Source organism: Hyperolius riggenbachi, chromosome 10, assembly GCF_040937935.1.
Source record: "Hyperolius riggenbachi isolate aHypRig1 chromosome 10, aHypRig1.pri, whole genome shotgun sequence".
Classification (NCBI taxonomy): Eukaryota; Metazoa; Chordata; class Amphibia; order Anura; family Hyperoliidae; genus Hyperolius; species Hyperolius riggenbachi.
The window spans coordinates 126,612,655-126,638,054 of NC_090655.1; the positions used below are offsets into that span (position 1 = coordinate 126,612,655).

Consider the following 25,400-nt stretch of genomic DNA (forward strand, 5'->3'; position numbering starts at 1 on the left):
TCCTTTCCTAAAGACTTGGTTATGTGACCGGAAGCAACCGAGATGGAGGATCATCAAAGCTGTAGAAAGGGATGCTCAAGGCATAAAACATTTATATTGCGCTTATCTCCTGATGGACTCGAAGTGCTTCAGGACTGCAACCCCATAGAGCATGCCCAACAGGCGACCAGCATCATTAGGGAGCCTTGCCCAAAGAAAGGCAGCACCCTTAACCAGTACGCTATACAGTTAGAGGGATATGACATTTTATTTTAAACAATACCAATCGCCAGACAGTCCTGCCGATCTTCTGCCTCTAATACTTATAGCCATTGATCCTAAACAAGCATGAAGATCAGAGGTTTCTGACAAAAATCTGACTCCCAGCCAACTGGTACGGTTTAAAAAGGAACTATGGCAGCCTCCTCATCACTTCAGCTTCCCTTTAAGTTGATTGGTGGAAACGGTGGGGGGCGAGAGTGGGTGAATCACAACAATTAATTATTTAATAATGAATTAATAAGGCTTGTTTAGCTGAGCAGAGTTGGCTGTATCAAACCTCTGAACATACTGAAAAACTGCTCTTACATGGTTGTGCTGCAGCTTCCCACACTAACGTTTTTGAGGTAAATTATATATTTTTTTTACATTTCCAAAAACGAATTGTGTAAAATGTGATATAGGTAACATAGGAGGGAGAATGGCAGGCTACCCGATCAGTAGTCAGTGGCAGTAACAGAAAGACTAATCCTGTAGAGAGATGGGTATATGTGCTACACCTCCACTGATGAGACACAGCAATTGACTGGACCACTGTGGTGACCCTGTGGCTCTCCTCTAGACGACAATTGCAATCCTACAGACCTGTCTTTAACCACCTCGGCGTTCTGATTCCCAAGGATTTCTGTGCAAAAAGCGGTACATTTAATTTTCAGCACCTTTTTTCCTGTAACTTACCAAAATGAGCCAAGCAAGAGTTTAGTATACATTCTGAGTATAATAAAAGGTTCAAACACTAATTCTTGTCAAAAATAAAATAAAATTTATTAATGACAAACTGAAATACCTTGCATTTTTCCTCAATGCAGAAATATAAAGAAAATGCAGAAATAAATAAATCAATGCAGAAATAAATAAATGAAGGCAGAAACAAAATTATACAGGGTACAAGTGTACTTTAGAACACTTCTTTAGTGTGGTAGATTTTGAAGCATGGTAAAGCGCAAAGTGCCACGTCACAGTCGGGGCAAAAAGTGCGGGTCTCCTTCCGCATCTTTTTGCCATCCTTGTCCTTCTTATTGCAGCAAACAACGCACCTTCTTGTAGGGTTTGCTTTCTGTGGGGTCGGTGGCAAGTACTCCACAAAGTGTCTCCCTGAAAGCCGTGCCGGATTCACGACATATGATGCCCTGCGCCCCGGTCTAGATGTTGACTCTGGTGGGGGGTACTTCATGCAGATTGCTTCCGTCAGCTGCCAGACAAAGTCATGGTGGGGTACAGGCCTTACACAGCTTTTCTTGTATAGCACATAGCCATTCCACAAGCACTGCTTAAGTAAGTGGCGGAAATTTTTTTTATAATATTTCCGCTGCTGCTTGCGGACAGCCGGGTAGAAGGTCATGGCTCCATCAGCCCTGTCCACACCCCCCATAGTGTTGTTGTAATCCAGTATGGCTTTGGGTTTATCCACCTCCTGTTTACTCCTGTTGGTGGTGCGGAGTCTCGGCATTATGAATAGTGCTGAGGACACATACATCACGTTTGTCCTTCCACCTCAGAGCCATCATTTTGCCTTTCTGCCAGGCAACGACCTCCCCCTTCTTCAGCTTCCTGGCAGAAAAGGCCGGCGGCAGATTGCGACGGTTAGCCCTCAAGGTACCATAGGCATCGGTTTTATGCTAGACCAGGTAATCAAAAAGTTCATGGGAGCTGTAGAAATTGTCTGTCGTCAGGCAGTACCCCTGATCCAGCAATGGCTACATTAGGGTTAGGACAGAGGAGGTGGCACACCCAAACTGGCTGAACTGAGGGGCAAATTTGGTGCCTTTGCCCGTGTAAATTACAGAGTTCCAGATGTACGCGGACTTGGCCTCACAGAGCATAAACGACTTCACCCCAAAGCGTGCCCTTTTTGATGCAATAAATTGCACCCAGCTCAGTCTCCCCTTATATGCCATGAGGCTTTTGTCAACCGTGATGTCGCGATCTGGAACATACACAGCCTTGAAGTTCGCAACAATCATCTGGTATAGGTCCCAAATTTTTTTCAGCTTGGGTGCGAGATGGGTGGCCTCATCAAACTCCTCGTTGTTTCCGAAGTGCAAATACTTCATGATGAGGGTGTACCGTGGCTCGGACATAACAGATCCAAAGAAGGGCGTACTGAGGATCTTATTAGTGGTCCAGTAGCACTTCTGCAGCGGCTTACCAACAACTCCCTGAAGGATGACGAGCCCCAGGAACACCCAGATGTCGTTGCTGGTCACAGGTTCCCACTTCCTGCTCCGCGAGAACCTGGGTAGAGAAGATTCCTGCTGATGTTGCGCTGCATAGCGATTCGTCTCCTCAACGATCTTGCGGATGACGTCATCAGTCAGGAAGAGCTCCAGAAAGGACAGCGGACTCTCGTCGCACGCGATCTTCTGCCCGGGTGCCCCTGTGAAGGGGAACCTGGGTGGCGGAGCTTGAGTGGGGCTCCCCAGCTCACACCAGGTGCGTGCGACCGTCACTGGCTCCTCGGCTTCCTCATCACTGGTCTCCGTCTCCGAAGACAGGTTACCGGGAACCTCGCTGTCTGTCGATTCCTCTAGGAGCTCGTCTTCGCTGTCGCTTGCCTCGAGGACATCCAGCAACTCCTCGTCACGCACACGCCTCCGGGAGGACGAGGCCATGACCCCAAGCAGGGTACGGGGTCACGGGCAGCGACAAAAATAAAAAATAAAAAAAACAGCAAAAGCAAACGCACAGGGATCACAGCGTCTTGAAAAAGACGGAAAGCAATACGCAATCTGACAGTAATATGAACGAAGCTAAGGCTGGAAAAAAAGCAGTAATCGCACAGAAATCACAGATGATAGCTGACAACAGACTAACACTGGACGCTGGGGACTCTGAAAGAGGGAGAGGCAGTAACGGTTCAGGGCTTTTATTGAGAGCTGACAGGTGTTTGTGCCAACAACTTTTTGAATTACAGTAGCATGATTGGATTACATAGAGTTTGTTTCCCTATGTAATCTAATGATGCTGTCACCGCGACGGACACTAGGGGGCGCAGGAGCCGGCGTCAGAGGAAGTGGCTGGGCTACGCCATCTTCCCTGACTGCCGGATCTCCGGAGAATTGCGGAGAGAAGAGGGGACCGGAGGATTGGGGGAGCCGGGGACCGGCGATCAGAGCCCAGCAGGAGGGAGAGGGAGCCCCGCAGCAGCACAGAGAAGGCGGCCGAATGCACGCGCTGCACAGCGGTGAGTGGGGGGGGGGGGGGGGGGGGGGAAGTGCTGGACGACCTGAGATCGTCCAAAACACTAGCAGCAACTTTTTCTTGGACGTCCAGAACGCTAGGGTGGTTAAGCAAATGATGCACCATAAATACTGTGTTTGCCTGGCTTAATAAACACCCTGTTTGACACTGTTGCAGAGCAGTAGTAGTATATAGCAGTGGTGAAAGTGCATGGGCTGCACAAAGCTACGTTTCATAGCAAGAAGCAGCAGTCACAAGTTGCAATCAGAAATTCTATTTGCATTAACCACTTAATGGTTTTAGTACAGTATATCTACGCCCCTAAAAACTTCATCTAAGCCTCAGGGGAGTAAATATACGTACTCTGTAAAAAAAATAAAAATAAATAAATAAAAAAAAAAAAAAAAAAAAAAACCCGCTGCTTTGCACTCTCCTGCTCGCCCGTGCGTGCGATCCTGTGCTTGTTATCACCGCCACCCATTAGCCTGGAGATCAATAAATGGGAATGCAGTTCCCATTCATTGTTTTAAGTCACTGTTTCAATGATCGCAGCATCAATGTGATGCCTGCGGTCATTTGTAAACACTATAATTACCCTTACACTTATTGCTTCCTGTTTTGCTTACTAAAAGCATGTGCAGAAAGCTAATGAGTGAGGACATTTTGTGGTCAAATAGTAAAATTACACCTATATCCATTTATTTAATTAAAGAGACCTACACATAATGTATAATTATGCATCTTGCAAAGATTTTTTTCTGATGTGGAGTTCAGCTCCATAGAAAAGACTGTGTAGAGTATGGCTCTCATACTACATGAAGGGTGGTAAGATTGGTCTGTGATCTTTCATTTTCCAAAAACTATAGTCTGATGTGTGTATGAGCCTTAACCCCTTACCTCCCACACTCTCCCATAAATACCCACATGAAACTTTTGCTTGAAAAAAAAATACAATTTAAAAAACAAACAATAAATAGTTACCTTAGGGACTGAACTTTTTTAATATGTATGTCAAGAGGGTAGATTACTATTATTTTTTTAAATTATGGGCTTGTAAATAATGATGGACGCAAAACTGAAAAAAATGCACCTTTATTTACAAATAAAATATTGGCACCATACATTGTGATAGGGACATCATTTAAACAGTGTAATAACCGGGACAAATGTGCAAATAAAATATGTGGGTTTTAATTATGGTAGCATATATTATTTTAAAACTATAATAGCCAAAAACTGAGAAATAATGAATTTTTTCAATTTTTTTCTTTATATTCCCATTAAAATGCAATTTGAAAAAATTATTCTTAGCATAATGTACCACCCAAAGAAAGCCTAATTGGTGGTGGAAAAAAAATATATATAGATCATTTTGTTGTGATAAGTATTGATAAAGTTATTGGCGAATGAATGGGAGGAGCTCTGAAATGTGAAAATTGCTCGGATGCACAAGGTGAAAATACACAGAAGGCTGAAGTGGTTAATAGAGCTTATGTTTCCTGCTTCTGAGTACGGTAATTCCAGTACCCTGTTCTTCCCAATGATTACCAAAAAAAAAAAAATAAATAAATAAATCTATGAAACATGTTGGGATACTTAATTTGATTTCAGTTATACATTAAAAAGTCTGTAATGTTGTTTTGGCATTAAAATATGTCTCCCCTCTCCTTACAAAAAATGTATTCCGAAACCATCTGTAACTACTTCATAATCTGTATGACATACCTGGGATTACGCTGGTGCTTTTTCAGTTTCTCTTTGCCCTGCAAAAGTTGCCTAATATCACTCAGCTGATACTGAAATGAGAGTAAGTACAGCCTGCAAGACCAGCACACCATCCCCATCATCACCTGGACCAGACTGATCCCTCATTGTTCTCCCCAGAATTTTTTTTCCAGCCGGGTGGCATGAAATAGTAGCTGGGTGGCATGAAATAAGAGACTGCTTCTGCATGCAACTCTGCTTACAGCAGAGGAGGTGGTGAACCGATGACAGCCGGGTGCTCACCAAAACTAGCCGGGTGGAGCACTCGGCTAAAAGAGCCTGGGGAGAACACTGCCTCCTGCCTGCGGAATGAATGGGATACTGCAGTAACGGTGCTAAAGGATGCAATGACATTTTGCTTTTTGGTTTAAGCAGATGTAAATAATGACAGACAGTAAAGAATTCGGTTTTGATTTTTAACATCAAGCTGTGTACTCCTGCTATGGTAATTTAGATAAGGTGGGGGGGGGGGAAGCTATATGCTTATGTAGTCATGTACTTCATACAGATTTTTGGGCTTGATACTAAAGGGAGACAAGAAAATGAACGTGCTGCATGTAATCTCTTATGTTGTACATATAAAAATGCTACTGATAAAACATTAAACCACTAAAAATATATACTGATAATGAATGAGCCAAACGCCACATTGTGTGAAAGGTATGCATGATGCCTATATATGCACTGGTGCCATGTGTAGCGGTGTTTGCGCAAAGCAAAGTAAAACAAAGCATAGTTTACACAGCAACACTGCCAGCTCACTGCCAGAGCAGCTCCAGCTTCCTCAGTACAGTAGAGCAGGTGCAGCTTCCCTGAGGAATACTCTGACCTTTTTGTGCCCACCTGCTCCCAGAAATCTGCTCACCCATCCAGCACACAACAGAATCACACACATTATTGGTCCTCCATTAGAATAACCTTTCCATAACATCTGAATGTAAATGATTTTATGATAAAATACCACTCACTAGCCACATATAGAGATGAGGGTTATAGCCTGAGCAAAGCAGGTGATTGCCCATTACAAAGAAGGGAGAAACGTGCAGTGATCTTCTATTTCCTTCTCAGGCGCAACTCTGGTAAAGGTGAAAGGGTTATAAGGTTAAAATACTCCACCTCCTCTAAAATTCGAAATCCTAGAGTGGTCACTGTTTGGAAAGGGTCTCAGGTTGGGACGCTGAAACAAAGCATGGCTACTGGAGAGAGAGAAGCCCTTTAAATGTGTTTAGTGAATTTTCATTGCGCATTTGCTTTAACAAACCATCTGTGCTGCCAGTACATTTATACAAATCTGCCAGATCAAGTAAGAGGGCACTGAGCTGCCTACACTTTAGCATCTTCATAACTTATAGAATAATTTTATATTCAGTCTGCCTCACATAAACTTTAAGTGTAGATAAAAAAAAACTAAAAGAAAATTATCTGTAAAATTAACGCACATATCTTGTATGTTTGAAACACTGTGCCATTCTCCCAGAAGCAGGGCAGTAAGTATCACAGACCTTATTTAAAGAAAAAGGTTAAAAGGGCTTTATCACACTGACAGAACATATATGAAATGGGTATTTTGATCCGAGTCAGGTAAAAAGGGCACCATGTGGATGCCTCCATAGGCCGTAATGTTAATTGCAGCTATAGCAGTGCTCAGTGAGTAATTTGGGCTCCACATTACAAGAAGGAGCCCACATTACAATAAACAGTGCAATTTGGCCGCCAGCAATAGCTGGAAGCCGAATTGCATCTTACCCCGATGAACGACACCTTGGAGGGGGAAAAGTAATTCATGCTGCCAGGAAATTTGCCACAGCAGAGTTAGCTTTTTTTTCCTTCTTCTTACTACAACCTGTGCCCACAATATCCTGGCACCTTTTTACAGGTATGCATTTTGTCTATCAATTTTCCTTTTTCTACACTGCTTATACTCCGCATTGATGCTGCTTGCTTTACTAATTTGCTTTGTACTATTTTGGATTCAGTTTTTTACCTTCTAATCCTAACAACTAAACCTGCCCTCCACCGTGCGTGCGTCCGTGCGCGCGCCCGTGCGTGTGTGTTGATAGGGACAAAAATGCAAAAATTACATTTAGATAAAAATCGCATCAGATTTTGATGTTAGATACATTGTCATGTATATTAAACTTATTTGATATGCAGAATTGCATTTGGAAAACAAAAAAAAGCACTTAATGAAGAATCGCATCTGCAAAAAAGAAATGTGTGTGAATGTGTGTGAATATATACACGAAAAAGACGCATGTAAAAATAGCAGTGTAAAGGTGCCTAAAACAAGAGGAATACTCACGCTTAATGTTATTCAATACTTCTTTAAGCTGGCTGAAACTGTGCAGCAAAGGGTCCTGCTCTTCATCCTAAGGAGATTGAAATAGGACAAAAATAAATAATATGATTTAATTACATAGAAAAGCAGACTGACATGGAACACAAGACTCCAAAAATGAATAAAATGCCAAAACCTGGCTCCCTTTTACAAGAAGCCAGCTCTTCAATAAACAGGGAATTCTTGTTATATAAAAAGGCAAACCCTATTCTGATCTGGCTAATGAGAGAGGGGGAGAGAGAGAGAGAGATCACTTTACTTAGAGTTTATAAACTTACCGTATTTTTCGGACTATAAGACGCTCCGGACCATAAGACGCACCTAGGTTTAGAGGACAAAAACCAAGGAAAAAAATAATAAACTAAGCCTGGTGCGTCCATGCTGCAGGGGCATCTTATAGACTTTCCCCCAACAATTATTATGCCTCCCTTGTGCCTTCCTTGTTTCCCTGTGTTCTCCTCTGTCCCTCTGCTGCCTTTGTGTCCCCCTTGTGTCCAGTGTCTCCCTGTGCCCTCTGGTATCTTCCTGTGTCCTCTTTCCCCCTTCCTCTGACCCCATGTCATCTGTCCCCCTTCCTCTGTCTCCAATGTCCCGGTTCCTCTATGTCCAGTGTCTTCTAAACCTGTTAGCCCAGTGTCTGCTATCCCTGTCCTCCGTGTTCCAGTGTCTGCATGTCCCCGTGTCTGTTGTTCTCCATGTCCAGCCTGTCCTAAGGTCTGCGTGTCCCCCTGTATTAAATAAATAAATATATTCATGCAGCTGCAGCTGTCCTCAGGCTGTCCTGTCTTAAATACATTGTCTGCAATGTCCCCAGGTACTACCGTCTACAGCAACTGGAAGTCCGCACAACATACTGTACATGCTGCTAGCCTCAGGCTGTCCCCGCTTTTATCTCCGCGCTGTCCCAAGCACATTCAAGTCCGTGACGTCCCCTGTATTACCGATGAGTTCTTAATCAAGAAGTGTCCCGCTCAGCGTTGTGGATAAATAGATCAGACGGGGGACGCTGGGCCCAGCCGCCAATCACACCGCACACTGCTACTAGCAATTCTGTTACTAGGATGAGATGGGCTAGAGGGCGGGACAGCCTCGCCGTCATTGGGACCAATCACTGTGCACTCTACACTTCCTGATTAAGAACGCATCGGTAATACCGGGGACGACACGGACTTGAATGTGCGTGGGACAGCGCGGAGATAAAAGCGGGGACAGCCTGAGGCTAGCTGCATGCCCGGTATGTAGTGCGGACTTCCAGTTGCTGTAGACGGTAGTATCCAGGGGCATTGCAGACAAAATGTATTTAAGACATGAAGCTGCGTGAATATATTTAATACACGGGGACACGCAGACATTAGGACAGGAAGGAGGCACAGGTCCCAAAATGTAGTATTCGGACTATAAGACGCACTGACTTCCCCCCCCCCCCCCCACACACACACACTTTTGGGGGAGAAAAAGTGCGTCTTATAGTCCGAAAAATACGGTAACATCTGTGTCCCTAGCAGTACTGAATTGGTGGCCAGGTGATAGTACACGCGCCCTTATTTAGTATTTATATTTTTATTGTATTTATATTGCACCAACATATTACACAGCGCTGGACATTAGCTTACAGCTAATATTTAGGGGTGACATACCGCAATATGACAGTACAGGAATACATGCCATCCACATCATTCAGCACAGTAGGAGTACAAGCTAATGCTTAGTCAGTCACTGGATGGGAGCATGGAGATTAGGCAAGTCGAGTTAACTCAAGAGTGTACAGTAATGAAGGCGAATGAACAAGTAGGAGACATAAGGAGGACCCTGCACGAAGGCTTACAATCTACAGTGGCTTGCAAAAGTATTCTGCCCCCTTGAAGTTTTCCACATTTTGTCACATTACTGCCAAAAACATGAATCAATTGTATTGGAATTCCACGTGAAAGACCAATACAAAGTGGTGTACACGTGAGAAGTGGTACGAAAATTATACATGATTCCAAACATTTTTTACAAATAAATAACTGCAAAGTGGGGTGTGCGTAATTATTCAGCCCCCCTGAGTCAATACTTCGTAGAACCACCTTTAGCTGCAATTACAGCTGCCTGTCTTTTAGGGTAGGTCTCTACCAGCTTTGCACATCTAGAGACTGAAATCCTTGCCATTCTTCTTTGCAAAACAGCTCCAGCTCAGTCAGATTAGACGGACAGCGTTTGTGAACAGCAGTTTTCAGATCTTGCCACAGATTTTCGATTGGATTTAGATCTGGACTTTGACTGGGCCATTCTAACACATAGATATGTTTTGTTTTAAACCATTCCATTGCTGCCCTGGCTTTATGTTTAGGGTCGTTGTCCTGCTGGAAGGTGAACCTCTGCCCCAATCTCAAGTCTTTTGCAGACTCCAAGAGGTTTTCTTCCAAGATTGCCTAGTATTTGGCTCCATCCATCTTCCAATGAACTCTGACCAGCTTCCCTGTCCCTGCTGAAGAGAAGCACCCCCAGAGCTTGATGCTGCCACCACCAAATTTGACAGTGGGGATGGTGTGTTCAGAGTGATGTGCAGTGTTAGTTTTCCGCCACAGATAACGTTTTGCATTTTGGCCAAAAAGTTCAGTTTTGGTCTCATCTGACCAGAGCACCTTCTTCCACATGTTTGCTGTGTCCCCCACATGGCTTGTGGCAAACTGCAAACGGGACTTCTTATGGTTTACTGTTAACAATGTCTTTCTTTTTGCCACTCTTCCATAAAGGCCAATTTTGTGCAGTGCATGACTAATCGTTGTCCTATGGACAGATTCCCCCACCTGAGCTGTAGGTCTCTGCAGGTCATCCAGAGTCACCATGGGCCTCTTGACTGCATTTCTGATCAGCGTTCTCCTTGTTCAGCCTGTGAGTTTAGGTGGACGGCCTTGTCTTGGTAGATTTACAGTTGTGCCATACTCCTTCCATTTCTGAATGATCGTTTGAACAATGTTCCGTGGGATGTTCAAGACTTTGGAAATCTTTTTATAGCCTAATCCTGCTTTAAAATTTCTCAATAACTTTATCCGTGACCTGTCTGGTGTGTTCTTTGGACTTCATGGTGTTATTGCTCCCAATATTCTCTTTAGACAACCTCTGAGGTCGTCACAGAGCAGCTGTATTTGTACTGACATTAGATTACACACAGGTGCACTCTATTTACTCATTAGCACTCATCAGGCAATGTCTATGGGCAAATGACTGCACTCAGACCAAAGGGGGCTGAATAATTACACACACCCCACTTGGCAGTTATTGATTTGTAAAAAATGTTTGGAATCATGTATGATTTTCGTTCCACTTCTCACGTGTACACCACTTTGTATTGGTCTTTCACGTGAAATTCCAGATTCATGTTTGTGGCAGCAATGTGACAAAATGTGGAAAAGTTCAAGGGGGCCGAATACTTTTGCAAGCCACTGTACAGGGGGAGGTAGGGACACAAAAGGTATAGGAAGTTATGAGGGCATTTTTGAGGAGTTTGGTGTAGACAGAGGTCAGGAAAGGGTGGATCTTGCAGATGTTCTGGAGGTGGAAGTTGCAGGACTTTGTGAGGTTTTAGATGTGGGGGGAGAAGGAGAGTGCAGAGTCCATAGTGACGCCCAGACAGCGGGCTTGAGAGGTAGGGTGAATGGTAGTGTGGTTAACAGTGACATTCACATCTGGGAGGGTCAAGGATGGCCAGGGAGGGAAGATCATAAATTCTGTTTGTCCAGGTTTAGTTTCAGGAACCTAGCAGACATCCAGGAGGAGATGGCGGATAGGCAGGAGGAGACCTTGTCCACGGTAGTGGTGGATAGGTCAGGGGTGTGGAGGGAGATCTGGGTGTCATCTGCATACAGATGATAGTTAAAACCCATAGAGGAGATAACCTTGCCAATGAAGGATGCGCATAGGGAGATCAGTAGGGGGCCAAGGACTGAGCCTTGGGGGACTCCCACCAAGAGGTGGTTGGGGATGGATAAGGACTAATTGAAGGAGGTCCTAAAGGAGCGGTTGGAAAGTGCCGGCTGCTTACCTGGTAGCAGTGTTCCGGCGAGTCCTCCAGGACGGCCCCTCCTGAGATTGTGTAAGTCCCCCCTCCCAAATCGGAAACACCTTAAGAGAATTAAAATAATTAATTGATGCAGTATAAATCCCACCTCCTCACAATCTCCCACAGTTTATGCAAAGAGAAGAATAACGAACCACACTCCCCTTATAAATAAAAGTTAAAAGTCAGGGTTGGGAACTAGGCGGCCGTCCTGGAGGACTCGCCGGAACACTGCTACCAGGTAAGCAGCCGGCACTTCCTCCCTTCGTCCTCCAGGACGGCCCCTCCTGATATCTAGCGAGAAATTTACCCTAGGGTGGGATGACTGCTTGCAGAACTTTACGACCAAAAGATTGGTCTTGAATGGAGAGGAGTTTAACTCCGTAATGCTTAACGAATGTCGAATGCCTGGACCATGTCGCAGCCCGACAATCTGTTCCAAAGAGACTCCTGACCTTTCTGCCCATGACGTCGATAAAGATCTGGTCGAGTGTGCTGTAATATGAGCAGGTGCTATTACCTGAGCTTCTGAGTAAGCAAGAGTAATAACCTCCTTAATCCATCTAGACACCGTAGCTCTAGAAACCTGAACTCCTGTTCTAGAACCTCCGAAAGCTATCAGAAGGTTAGCTGAATTTCTCCAGTCCTTGGTTCTTCCCAATGGGACATGAAGTCTAAGATGCAATATAAGTACCACCTCATTCTACCTATCCTGAGTGCATTGAATATTACCTTGAATCAGTAGGAGATTTAGCAATGGATTTAGGTGGGTATATCCATTTGTTGTGGAGGCTACGTGGAAAACGAATTACCGGTAACCATACTTTTTGGCTTCTGCTTGCCTCCACCATAGGTGACCAATGAGAGTTAGAATAGAACCTCTTCTCAGGATAGGACCACTCCAAGGATTGATTTCTTGGTAGATCCAAAACGATAGAGCTTTATGAATGTGACATAAGAGGCCCATGCGGTAGCTTCACCCTCATATCCAGTGAGCTTAATTTACCTCTTTTTTAATTGAGAAATTAGCACATAAGGAAAAGATAAAGATTCTCTGATCCTTGTGGAAATCAGACCTAAGTTTCGTAGAAATAAGAGCGGTAACCTGAAATCAATTCTATTCTTCAGGACAGACATGGATGGTGGTTAAATGTATAGGGCCTGTATTTCTCCAATACACCTGGCCGCCGCTGTCACCACCAACAAACATCTAAGGACTAAGTCTGTATAGTGATAGCCTTACTAATTCAGACGAATGGCAGCCTCACTTTAGGATGAGCAGACTGTTGGAATGTAAGTATACTTGAATTCTAGTCTCAGGTACTGAAGTCTAGTAAAGACTTGAGATACAGGGTCTCTTTAAGCAGAGTTTCTCGGAGAGAAATGATACAGTCATGTACCAGGAACATGTCCCTCTTGGAAGGCCACATAATGGGTTATCAGGTCTAACTGCCCCCGACAGTTAGACGGACACCATAAACAAAGCCTAGATTTACAAAACATTGCATTCTTTGTAACTAGGTTATAAAGCAATGGCTTATTAATGAGGTGGGTCACATGCCCATGCCAACACAAGAATGCTTAATAAAGCCCTTTGAAAGATGAAGAAGGCTGTCTCCGCTCTATCCCCTGTATGCTGATGAGTTTCTGGTGCCGGAGCAAAAGGTGTGTGGTGCTGTTGCCAATGGCAACCAGCATATAAATTCTTACACAAACCATGCCTTCAGATATCGAGAGGCCACTATAAAATGGCCTGACCATGCTCACAAAGATCATCCAAGATCTGCAAGAACAATGGCACCTTTACCAAAGGTAGGGCTACAGCAGGTGCCAAACCTGTTTTGGTCAGTCTGATGCAAAAAGAATACCTGTCTTCTGATCCTACATCCCTTTTCGAAGTACCCTTCAAGGGGGAAAAAACAAACGTATGCTCCCCCCTGTGCCGCAACAAAAGTGTTCACACTCTCTGGAGAAAAAACAAACAACATTGTTCCAAGCAGAAACCAGGTAGCTGCAAATTGTCAAACATATTTGTTCGGACGCCAGTTCTGAGATGGTTGTTTGCAACTCAACCTACATGCTAGAATAATATCCCTTCCTTTGAGATAAGCTGATCTCAAGGAAGCACCTTGTTCACTGCCCAGCAGAATGTCTGAGCATAGGTAGTTTAAGATTATGGGTGGACTATAAGTCCCACTTGTTAGTTTAAATTGAGTCACAAGTGTAATTCCCAGTGTGAAGATTCACGAATCTGTTTTCCAACCGATTCTCTCATTTCTGGAGCGTACTCCAGACTGCCAGTAGATTAAAGAGAATATTTTCTCCAGTGAAGCATACCTGTCATGCATTTAATTGATATTCAGATGCCCTGTACAACTCCAGAGTCTTGCATCTGTCGTAATAACGAATGGATTTTATAATCCATTCAATTGCAGATTTGGTTGAGAAGTCCATTTTTAGGGAGAGTCACTGGATCTGACATCCAGATCGATTTCTCTATCCAACCACTGACATAGAATTGCTGTTTTAAATATTTTGTAGACAGTTTGTGCATAAGCAACAACTGGGATACAGGCAAAATGAAAGACATAGCTTGTCTGTGACCACCTTTGCTCTGAAAAACTATCAGAGTGTTTTTGATCCAATCCTTTCTGCAGATCCATCCTAAATACTCTACAGTTGTAAAACAACCTGCATATTATTTTAGGTCTTCCTTCATTTTCACAGCTAGGTAAAGCTAGAAAATATCTTCTGTATACTCAGATTGCTGCTATTAAAATCATGTTCTTTCATAAAGATCCTGGGAACACTTGTAACCCATCAAGGAAGTACTCAGGACTGCAAATGAAAAAGACTTGGGATTGAATCCTGAATTGCTGCCTCAGCATTTATGTTGCGCTTCTGTCCCGACGGACGGAAGGCGTCTGAGCTGCAGCCATTAAGGTACGCTCAGTAGGCAGTAGCAGTTCCAAAGAGCCTCGCCCAAGGACTCCTTACCGAACAGGTGTAGGCTTTCTGAACAGGGAGAGCTAAGGTACTAATCCCAGTCCCCAGTGTCAGAGGTAGAGCCCTTAACCACCACACTAGCCACTGTCCCTTTAATTTTTTTTTTTTTTTTTTAAACAAACTTGCCATCAGAATAACTTATGCATCAACCTTGCATCTATTTATATGCAAAAAAAAAAAAAAAAAAAACAGTGTTGCAATTCAAATGTCTATGTGCAGAATCCCTGCACATAAGTAAAAACACATCTGCTAATAGCTTGACTCCTGTGCATATTCCCTGCACAAAATTATCTTCTGAAAGCACACCTGCTACCAGCATCACTATCTGAAAAGAGCACTTGCTATTGCAAACAGAATGTCTGTGTATAATTATTACACACCATTGTTATCTGAAAATTAGCTTTGCAAACTGAAGGTTTCTGTGCATATTTTTTGCATGTAATTCTGCATTGCATTCAGAACATGTGCCAATCCCTGAACATAACTCCTATCTGAAATGCACCATTGCATTCAGAATATCCATGTGCTAAGCCCTGCACATAATTATCTGATAAGTAGCATTGCATTCAGGATCTGTAAAGCACACCTGCTGGCAGATAAACTAAGCATGCATATAATTGTCTGAAAATGTATGCACACAAATCATTAACAGAAAACCCAAACTTGTTATAACATTTGTGCACAAATCATTACATGAAAGTATAACTGCTTTCAGAATATTATGGCCAACCAAAATATGTATGCATGTATTTGCATAATCCGCAACACAGCCATTCATTGTAATCAGCCATGCTTCAATCAAAATGCACAATCCCTGATTGTGGAAAAATCTACTTTGAGACCCAGATTTAAATGATTCCAACAATCAAGCAATTGATTATGTATATGGCTGCTTCCCTGTGGTATGAACGCTTGAATTTGAGGGAATTGCCAGAACAAAAAGGTGTAGCCTGCATAGGGCAAGAGGGTAAAGCTGCCCTGAAAGCTGAGAAAGTTGTAGCCATTTCCTGTTTCATGGGTTTCATCAGGTCAAATAAAGCTACTGTGGTACTTTCAGGTCTAGGAGCATAAGACTTAGACTTGATATAACAGACCAAACAAAGTCTTAGAGGTTCCTTCAGGCAACTTGCAACCACATTTAGTACATCAGCTAGACTTTGAAGTGCTTTTGAGTTTCTGTAGTACAAAACAACTCAAACACCAAGAGTCTTACTAACATGTACCCATTAACAATATGACAGGAGTCTGCAATAAACACTGCAATGTGTTTGCTTACCGGTGGATGTGACCTGACTGCTCAGTCTCACCAGTTGCAGCACTCTCCTGAGCTTCTGTGGTGGGCCCACTTGACTGCACCATGACCCCCTCAGAGCTGTAGCGTCTGCGTGTATAGCGTGGCCATGGCGGTTTACAAAACTCGCATTTTCAGCCGCCTAACACGATCAGTACGCATGACGTTTTATGCATGATGCAGTACGCACCACGCGCTCACGCGTATCCAATGATGCATACATGCGACCTATCATGCAAACTTACGTCATATTCGGGCATGCGGAAAATCCGGCATCTCTGCTTACCGCCGCCATGCCCGCAGAAAGTATAATGGAGAGGGAACCTCTCCAGTCCCCTTCATTCAAAATAGGAAAAAAACCAGGTAACCTCCTGCTTAGCTTCCTATTCTAGGCCGCACACCAGTAACAAGCCTAAATTATACTTTACAAAAAAATAAAAAAACAAAGAAAAAACAATAAAAATGGTGCAGCAGGTGCCAACAGGCTCCCCTACTGAAAGGAACAACCTTCCCTGGTGCTTCCGTGGTGAGGTCTGGGAAACAAACAAAAAACTGTGGGAGATTGTGAGGAGGTGGGATTTATACTGCATCAATTAATTATTTTAATTCTCTTAAGGTGTTTCCGATTTGGGAGGGGGGACTTACACAATCTCAGGAGGGGCCGTCCTGGAGGACGAAGGGAGGAAGCTAGGATGAGAGCCAAGTCAGGGTGAGGTTATGAATGGACTGGAGGAGTAGAGGATGGTCCATTGTGTCAAAAGCTGCTGAAAAGAGGAGCATAGAGTATTTGCCTTCAGCTTTAGCTAAGGCGAGGTTATTGACCACTTTGGTGAGAGCAGTTTCGGTTCAGTGGGCAGGCTGAAATCCAGATTGCAGTGGGTCTAGCATTGTGAACCAGACACTCAATGAGTTTTGAGGCAAAGAGGAGGAGGGAGATAGTGTGGTAGTTGGAGGGTAGTGAGGGGTTGAGGGAAGGTATCTTGAGCAGTGGTAGTACAGTGGCCTTCTTGAAGTCTGAGGGGAAGGTGCCGGTGGATAGGAAGAGGTTAAGCAGGGCAGAGAGGACTGGGGCCAAATCCAGGAAGTGAGGATGGAGTTAGTCAAAAGGGACGGGAAGTCTGCAGTAGGTGGTTGACTTCATCAATGGTAGTAGGAGTGAAGGAGGTGAGGGGAAAATAGGGTGGAGAAGGTGCTGGATGGGAGGTGAGGATTGATGGCTGGATATTTCCTGACAAATGGAGATCATTTTGTTGGTGAATTGGGTGGCTAAATCTGTGGCAGAGAGGGAGAAAATGGAGGGTGGGTTTAAACAGGGAAAAGAAAAAGGTCTTCACCCCGTAGAACACAACTAATATTGAAGAGGCTGGTAAAACTGCTTAACATCTGGTGCCACAGGCACTTTAACCTGTATTAGGAGCAGATTTTAGAAAGTTCCCATTTGCTAGAACAGTGCTGTCCAACTGGCGGCCCACTTCTGCTGCGGCCCCCCTGCTGTGGCAGTGTTAGCCCTCCAAGTTCCCAGAGCTGAGGGGACCTTTTTGTTTTTTTATCTTTTCCCCCATGCCTCGGCTGCTATAATGTAAATTTACAGCCCCTCTCCGCTCCCCTCGTTTCCCCCCATACTGCCACCGCATACTGTCACCTCAGATCGGCGGCGGGCAGGAGATAGGAACCCGCCACACCGCCGCATGGCAGCCGCACGGGGGACTTTAAATGCTGGACGTGACCGATGATGTCACTTCCTGCATTTAAATTCAACGCGCGGCTGCCGTGCGCTGGTCTGGCTGGTTGCTATCTCCTGCCCGATCCCATCTGAGAGGGGGGAACGGGGAACTAGGGGAGGGGGGGGGGGGAGAAAGGAGCTGTATTACATTGTAGCAGCCAATCTGACTGCATTTTGTGGGCGAATCTGCAGCCAATCTGACTGCATTTTGTGGGCAAATCTGCAGCCCATCTGACTGCATTTTGTGGGCAAATCTGCAGCCCATCTGACTGCATTTTGTGGGCAAATCTGCAGCCCATCTGACTGCATTTTGTGGGCAAATCTGCAGCCCATCTGACTGCATTTTGTGGGCAAATCTGCAGCCCATCTGACTGCATTTTGTGGGCAAATCTGCAGCCCATCTGACTGCATTTTGTGGGCAAATCTGCAGCCCATCTGACTGCATTTTGTGGGCAAATCTGCAGCCCATCTGACTGCATTTTGTGGGCAAATCTGCAGCCCATCTGACTGCATTTTGTGGGCAAATCTGCAGCCCATCTGACTGCATTTTGTGGGCAAATCTGCAGCCCATCTGACTGCATTTTGTGGGCAAATCTGCAGCCCATCTGACTGCATTTTGTGGGCAAATCTGCAGCCCATCTGACTGCATTTTGTGGGCAAATCTGCAGCCCATCTGACTGCATTTTGTGGGCAAATCTGCAGCCCATCTGACTGCATTTTGTGGGCAAATCTGCAGCCCATCTGACTGCATTTTGTGGGCAAATCTGCAGCCCATCTGACTGCATTTTGTGGGCAAATCTGCAGCCCATCTGACTGCATTTTGTGGGCAAATCTGCAGCCCATCTGACTGCATTTTGTGGGCAAATCTGCAGCCCATCTGACTGCATTTTGTGGGCAAATCTACAGCCCATCTGACTGCATTTTGTGGGCAAATCTGCAGACAATCTGACTGCATTTTGTGGGCAAATCTGCAGACAATCTGACTGCATTTTGTGGGCAAATCTGCAGACAATCTGACTGCATTTTGTGGGCAAATCTGCAGACAATCTGACTGCATTTTGTGGGCAAATCTGCGGACAATCTGACTGCATTTTGTGGGCGAATCTGCGGACAATCTGACTGCATTTAGTGGGCGAATCTGAGGCCAATCTGACTGCATTTAGTGGGCGAATCTGAGGCCAATCTGACTGCATTTTGTGGGCAAATCTGTGGCCAATCTGATTGCATTTCGTGGGAAAATCTGCGGCCAATCTGATTGCATTTTGTGGCCAATCTGGTTGTTTTTGTGGGGAATCTGATATCACTCTAATAGCATTTTGTGGAGAAATCTTCTGCTAGATCCCCCCCCCCCCTCGGGGGCAGACAGTCTGCCAGCCCTCCACCATGTGGTCTTGAACAAAAACAGCCCTCCGTGCCCGCGAAGTTGTACAGCACTGTGCTAGAAGAACTCCCACCTTTCTGTGAAATCTAGGTGCTTCAGTAAGCTTGACCGCAAATAAGAGGTACAGCCACTCAAAAGGTAGACCTCACATGATCATTTGCAATAATTTTAATAAGTGAATATCAGAAAAAGAAAAAAATAACTATATCCTGGTAGATCTTACCAAAGGCGTATGCATGCTCCATCGTGCGTTACGCTTTATGGCACCAACAATAGTGCTGATTTCACCTTGGATTATGGAGATATTTCTGTCCACCATTTTGACAAACCTATTAAAACGAAACAAAAAAATAAAAATATGAATAGCAGCATCAACAATTCAAGGCCTAAAACCACAAAACTGACAGCTAGTGTAATCAAGCACTGGCACCGTAAACCTACACCTGATGCTCTAGAATTCATTCAAATATTGATCTAGTAACAAGAACAACTCAGAAAGGCATTAAAAATGTGGCAAAAATAAAATAAACACGATGCAATAAAATATAGATTTCTGTTTGAAATTACAGGTGGCATACACTGGGGAAAACCATCTGCCCAAACTTATTTTCAAACAAATACCTTAAAAACTTCACACCAGAACAAAAACCAGATTGTGCAGTTTTATGCGATGGAAAGACATTAGACCAAATCACCAATGTTATCATTTTATGCACTTCCTTCTCAAGAACACAGAAAAATTAAAATTTATTATCGGTCACAATTAGGGCTGTGGAGTCAGTACAAATATCATCTGACTCCTCAGTTTATGAAACCCCTGACACCAGGTACCCAAAATTGCTCCAACTCCTCAACTCCAACTTCTTAGTCTAATACTTACCAGGGTTGTGGAGTTGGTACAAAAATCATCCGACTACTCAGTTTATGTAACACCGACACCAGGTACCAAAAACTACTCTGACTCCGACTCCACAGCTCTAGTCACAATTGCATAATAGGAATAATACAATTTCAATAGTTAATGAGCCAGCTCTACTTACTACATTAGACAATGCATCGGCAGATCAAACAAGAAACAGATCTCTCTGATCGAATCTGATAGAAGATAGATCTGTTGCCTTTCATACACTGGAGGTCGATTCCCAATCGATTTCAGCATTAAATCCCCTCTTTATCTACACATTATATAGTTACACATTTACACAAAGGAAACAAAGGGAGAGTGATATAGAAGTTGCCATATTTAGTTCCTTTTAAACAAAGTATATTGCCTGGCTGTCCTGCTGATCCACTGTCTAATACTTTTAGCCATAGACCCCGAAAAAGTCAGGTGCTCTGACTGAAGTCTGATTGGATTTGCTGCATGCTTGTTTCAGGTATGCGATTCAGCCAAAGATCAGTAGGATAGCCAGACAACTGGTATTGCTTAAAAAGAAATAAATATGGAAGCCTCGCTTTAGGTTCCCTTTGAAGTGAGCCTGAACCGTATTTAAAATAAAGAAAACCAGATACTTAAGGAGGTAAAAGGCTCTGGGTCCTATAGAGCCTTCCTGTTCCAGCACTGTCGCCCCCATTAGCAGTATACAACCAATGGATCAGAGACTGCTCTGGATCGAGAGGCTTCGGAAGCCTAAGCGCTCCCAAAGACGGGCAAGCTCTGTAGTGCGCATGCATTAGCTCTCACCCATACGCAGTAGGAAGCTGCACGTCTTTGAGAGCCCTTGGGCGCCTGACGCCTCCCGCGGTGGAAGAAAGCAGTCTCCGACCTATCGGACGACTGCTGCTAATGGAGCAGACAGCACTGGAACATGGGGAACATGAGAGGAACAGGAAGGCTCTATAGGACAGAGTCTTCCACCTTCTTAGGCAAGTATGTTTTAATTTTTTTTGAGTTTTCTTTAAAAAAAAAAAAAAAAAAAAAAAGAAGTCTTATTTTAAGGCTTCTGAAGACTCCCTCAGCAGGGGATCTGATCAGGGGAGACAGCGCTGGAATGAGGGGATTGTGAGAAGAACGGGAAGGCTCAATAGGACACAGCGCCTTCCCTCTCCATAGGCAAGTTTTTGTTTTTTTTTTTTTAATTCTTGTCAGGTTTGCTTTAAGAATTATTACAGAAAGGATTTTTCTTGATCTCGTTATAGAAGGATCACCAAATATTTAAACATACAAAGTATTGGTAGTTCCTCAATTGTAAACATGTTTAGGATATGGTCCAAAATTCAGCTAAGATAAAGAACCATGTCGTTGGAGGCAATTCAAAGACATGTGTTTCTGGTGTGTGCACTTGTCCATGGGACTAATTATCCCAAAGGTGCTGAAAGTAGAAACATAAATGCTGAGGGCTCTTTCACATTAGGGCAGATTTTCTGCGTTTCAACGCAAAGGGTAAAGTTTGCGTTACCCAAGGTGAAATGAAAGTCCATAGACTTTCATTTTAGCTTTCACATATAACGCAGCCTTTTTGTGCGTTGCGTTACACTGCACCCAGGCGCAGTTTTTCAGCCAACGCTAGCTTTATGCGTTACAATGTTAGTCAATGTAAAACGCACACTATGCGCGGTTTCAATCCGTTAACGCAGGCAATCAGTCCCAGAATGCAACAGAGGAACAATGTAGAAAGTTGAAAACTAAAAGAAAAAAAAATACCTGCGTTTTTCTATGTGCTGTAACGGATTGAAAACGGATTAAAAACGCACACTCACTGCAGTGCAACGCATATCAAAACGCATTAAAAGGCATACAACAAAACGCATGCTTTGAGCGTTCTCCAACGCAAGCTCTGATGTGAAAGAGCCCTGAGAGATTTCATTGTGCAACTGATGATAAAGAAATCCCCACTGAAGAAAATGCATGCAGATGCTCAATGGCAAATAAACAATTCTAATCCTGGCAAAAGACGTGCAGGATTTTGTGCGCAAACGAAGAACTAAAAAAAGGTAATAAATGTCAGTTCAGATGGACGGCTGCAGGCAGCTTGTTTAGCCAATGCTAAACGCTGTTCTGCTGCCGAGCAAAAAAGTGTTTGCTATCGGTTCCCATAGTTGCATTTTAAGCTGCTAGGAGAATAAGTGCTTCTGCAATGATTCCCTATGAGAGTGTTCACATCTGAGCGGTTCGTTTAAGATTCACTCACCAAAGCGCTGCCTGTACAATTTTTGGAGCGATTTGCCTGTAATGGCAGATATAGGGAAATTGCAAAACGCTTGTAAAAGTGCTTGGTATAGCAGTTTCCCAAGCGCTTTGAAGAATATATAGTATTTATTCTTTTCCGGGTCAAAGAGTTCCCTTCCTGACTTGCTTCAGGAAGTGAAAGAAAAAAACAAACAATCACTCTGCAAAAGCACTTAGAAAAGCTTTTTACAACAAATCGCAACGTGCAGATAAGCAATCACACAAAATCGCAAACCACTGGCGTCAGCGATTGCGATTTTAGAGGTTAACAAAACCTTAATGTGATCTCCATTTTTGTGGCTCCTCTTATTGCCGCTGCTGCAGAGGAAGTTTTGTATGCCTGGCAGTAGAGCATGAGGGGGAAATGTAGTCTCCCTTCATAGATCTAGCTACACTCAGCTATGCAGCCACAGTGAAGGTGGAAAGGGCAATACAAATAAAAATTACAGAAGTACACTGCTGAACAATCTTCTTTCTGTGTGGTCGGGACCTGGTACTCGCTGCTAAGAAATTAGTCATAAAACATTTTCCTGGCAGAAAATTGCTTCTGAGAGCATGGGGGAAAAAAAGAAAAAAGGGACAAAAGTGCATAGATTTTAGCTCTGGCATACTTCAATAAAATGTGTCATTGAGCAGAGATAATAAAACAGTAAAAGCCAAGCTTTATTAGAACTTAGTAACACAAAGGCAATAAAGCCTTGGCCTATATGAGCATCAGAAAACAACAACAATAGTATTACCGTTTAAGAACTCCGGTAATCAAAGTGTGATCACTAAGCTTAGCCTGTGAAGTGGGCAACACTAAGGCCTCTTTCACCCCAAGATGTTGCATTTAGAGGACGTTAAGGTCGCATAACGTGCCCCTAACGCAACGCATGGTGGTGTTGAAGTTGGACATCAGATTGAGGCGTGTTATGAGGCTCTTGGTGCTATCCTGGGAAGTCTGGATCTTTTCAATGATTCGGATAATTCGAATCGGATCATTGAAAAAGATCCGGATCTTTGAACCGAATCTTTGAATCATTTTACTAAGGAAGCAGGAAGCAGGGGTGCAGCAGAGTGAGAGGTGCAGGAGAAAGAGGGCACATTGAGGGTGCTAATGGGGAAGGGAGAGATGCAGCAGGAAGATTGTGCTTGTGCACAGAAGATGCAGTTCCTCTTTCTTCCAGACATCCACTGTGAACCGAATCCTTCATTGTGATGATCCGGATGATTCGACTCACAAGAAAGATCCAAAGATCCAAATTGTTTATGATCTGGACAACACTACAGTGCAGTGAATATTAATTAGCCATGTGGCTAGGAACAATAGCGGACTCTCCCCTTACTGAGCATGTGCAAACAGTCTAACGCAGCTAAAACCACCTATAACGCACAGCATGCTGCACTTTCTTTGAACGTCCAGCGTTACACTGTAACGCAACGTGGGCACTGAACAGCCCATTGATTTTTCATTACTGTGAGTTGGGCTGCGTTACAGGCTGCTCTAACGTGCGCCTGTAACATCCCACTGTGAAAGCAGCCTAAGGGCTGGTTCACACTCTGCGCTTTTTCAGCACTTTGCTGATTGCCAGCGATCAGCAAAGCACTGCTCCTAATGAATCCCTATTGGAACATTCACACTGCAGTGTTTGCAATTGTACTCAATCACAAACACGCTGTATGCAGCGTTTTGGGGACTATCGCTGTGATTTTCGTCCTATTGAAGCGATCGCCGCTAAGCAGCGGGAAAACGCAGAATGTGAACCGGCCCCAAGGATTGATATAATAGTGAAATTAGTTGATTGCAAGAGGAACCAGAGATTTTAAGAATGTCTGCATTTCCTGGTTGTGGTGGGATGTCATCAAATTGGCTATATAGGGCATGTTTTAATTGCAGATACCTATAGAATGCTGATTGCGGCAAACCAAAATCCGCAGAGAGCTGTGCAACAGACTTCATCCTACCATTAACACCACACTGGTGTATCTAACCAAAATTTTAAGTCAGGAATTTTCATACATTTTCCAAGATTGGCATTCTTCCAAAGCGGTATCTGATTAGGCCTAGAGTCAAGTAGCAAAAGTCTATGTGAGTGCTCCCAAACACAGAATATTTGTTGCAACGTAACAGGTAGGGACCTGAAGTCTGGAATACCGCTGACTCTTAAGAACATTATATAACGGATCTATATGTACATAGGGTAAGACGGAAGGGAAGACCTTGCAGCAACAACTTATCTTCCCAGATGCGATACCTGTGCAGCTAGATAGTAAAAGTAACAGTTAGGCAAGGCAATGCCAACATCTTTAAGACACTTAAGCCTGGTACACACCATGCAATTTCCCATGAGATAGATGGATTGAATAGATAATTTCTAACAGGTCCGTTCTGATTTTCGATCATGATCAGACAAATAGATCAGAAAACGATCTGTCGGAAATTATCTATTCAATCCATCTATCTCATGGGAAATTGCATGGTGTGTACCAGGCTTAAGTGCCAGGAGGCCGCATAGCAGCATAGGGGGAGATATTATGGCTGGGAACGCGAAGAATCACTCGCGTTCCCATGCCTGTCGGCGATGGCCAAACCGGAAGTGTTCGTCGGCGTGTCCTGGAGAAGCGGAGCGGGGCTGCGCGGGCACCGATCAGCTGCAGGGGACTGAGGGAAGCCCCAGGTGAGTAAATCTTTTTTATAGACTTAAGAGACACTGAAGCGAAAAAAAAATGATATTATGATTTGTATGTGTAGCACAGATAAGAAATAAAACATTAAGATCAGATACATCAGTCTAATTGTTTCCAGTACAGGAAGAGTTGAGAAACTCCAGTTGTTATCTCTATGCAAAAAAGCTATTAAGCTCTCCGACTAACTTGGTCGTGGAGAGGGCTGTTATCTGACTTTTATTATCTCAACTGTAATTGAACTGTTTACTTTTCCTCTGCTAGAGGAGAGTTCATTGCTTCACAGACTGCAATGAAAGACTCATTTTGAATGCTGAGTGTTGTGTAATCTGCACATATTATAGAATAATGCAGTGTTAGAAAAAACACTATATACCTGAAAATAAAAGTATGAGAATATTTTCTTTGCTGCTAATCTTCTAGTAATTATTCATAGTACACAACCAATTCATTATATCATATATTTTTTTTCGCTTCAGTGTCTCTTTAAAGAGAACCTGTACGGAGTAAAAATATTTAAAATAAACACGAGGTAACTTCAAATGAACATTGCATAGTTATAAAAGAAAGGAAGAGAACAG

General features: G+C 43.7%; 1 protein-coding gene across 10 annotated transcripts in view; it reads right to left on the minus strand.

Annotated features, from left to right (window-relative positions):
- The window catches only part of GBF1 (golgi brefeldin A resistant guanine nucleotide exchange factor 1), a 303,641-nt gene that overhangs the window by 254,285 nt on the left and 23,956 nt on the right, over positions 1 to 25,400 (minus strand). For all 10 annotated transcript variants that reach the window (XM_068257939.1, XM_068257941.1, XM_068257940.1 and 7 more), the window contains exons 2-3: positions 19,207 to 19,312; positions 7,505 to 7,571 (exon numbers count right to left, since the gene is read on the minus strand). In XM_068257939.1, coding sequence (XP_068114040.1) covers positions 7,505 to 7,571; positions 19,207 to 19,302 — 163 coding nt within the window. In that variant the 5' untranslated portion in view covers positions 19,303 to 19,312. The remainder of the gene's footprint in view (positions 1 to 7,504; positions 7,572 to 19,206; positions 19,313 to 25,400) is intronic.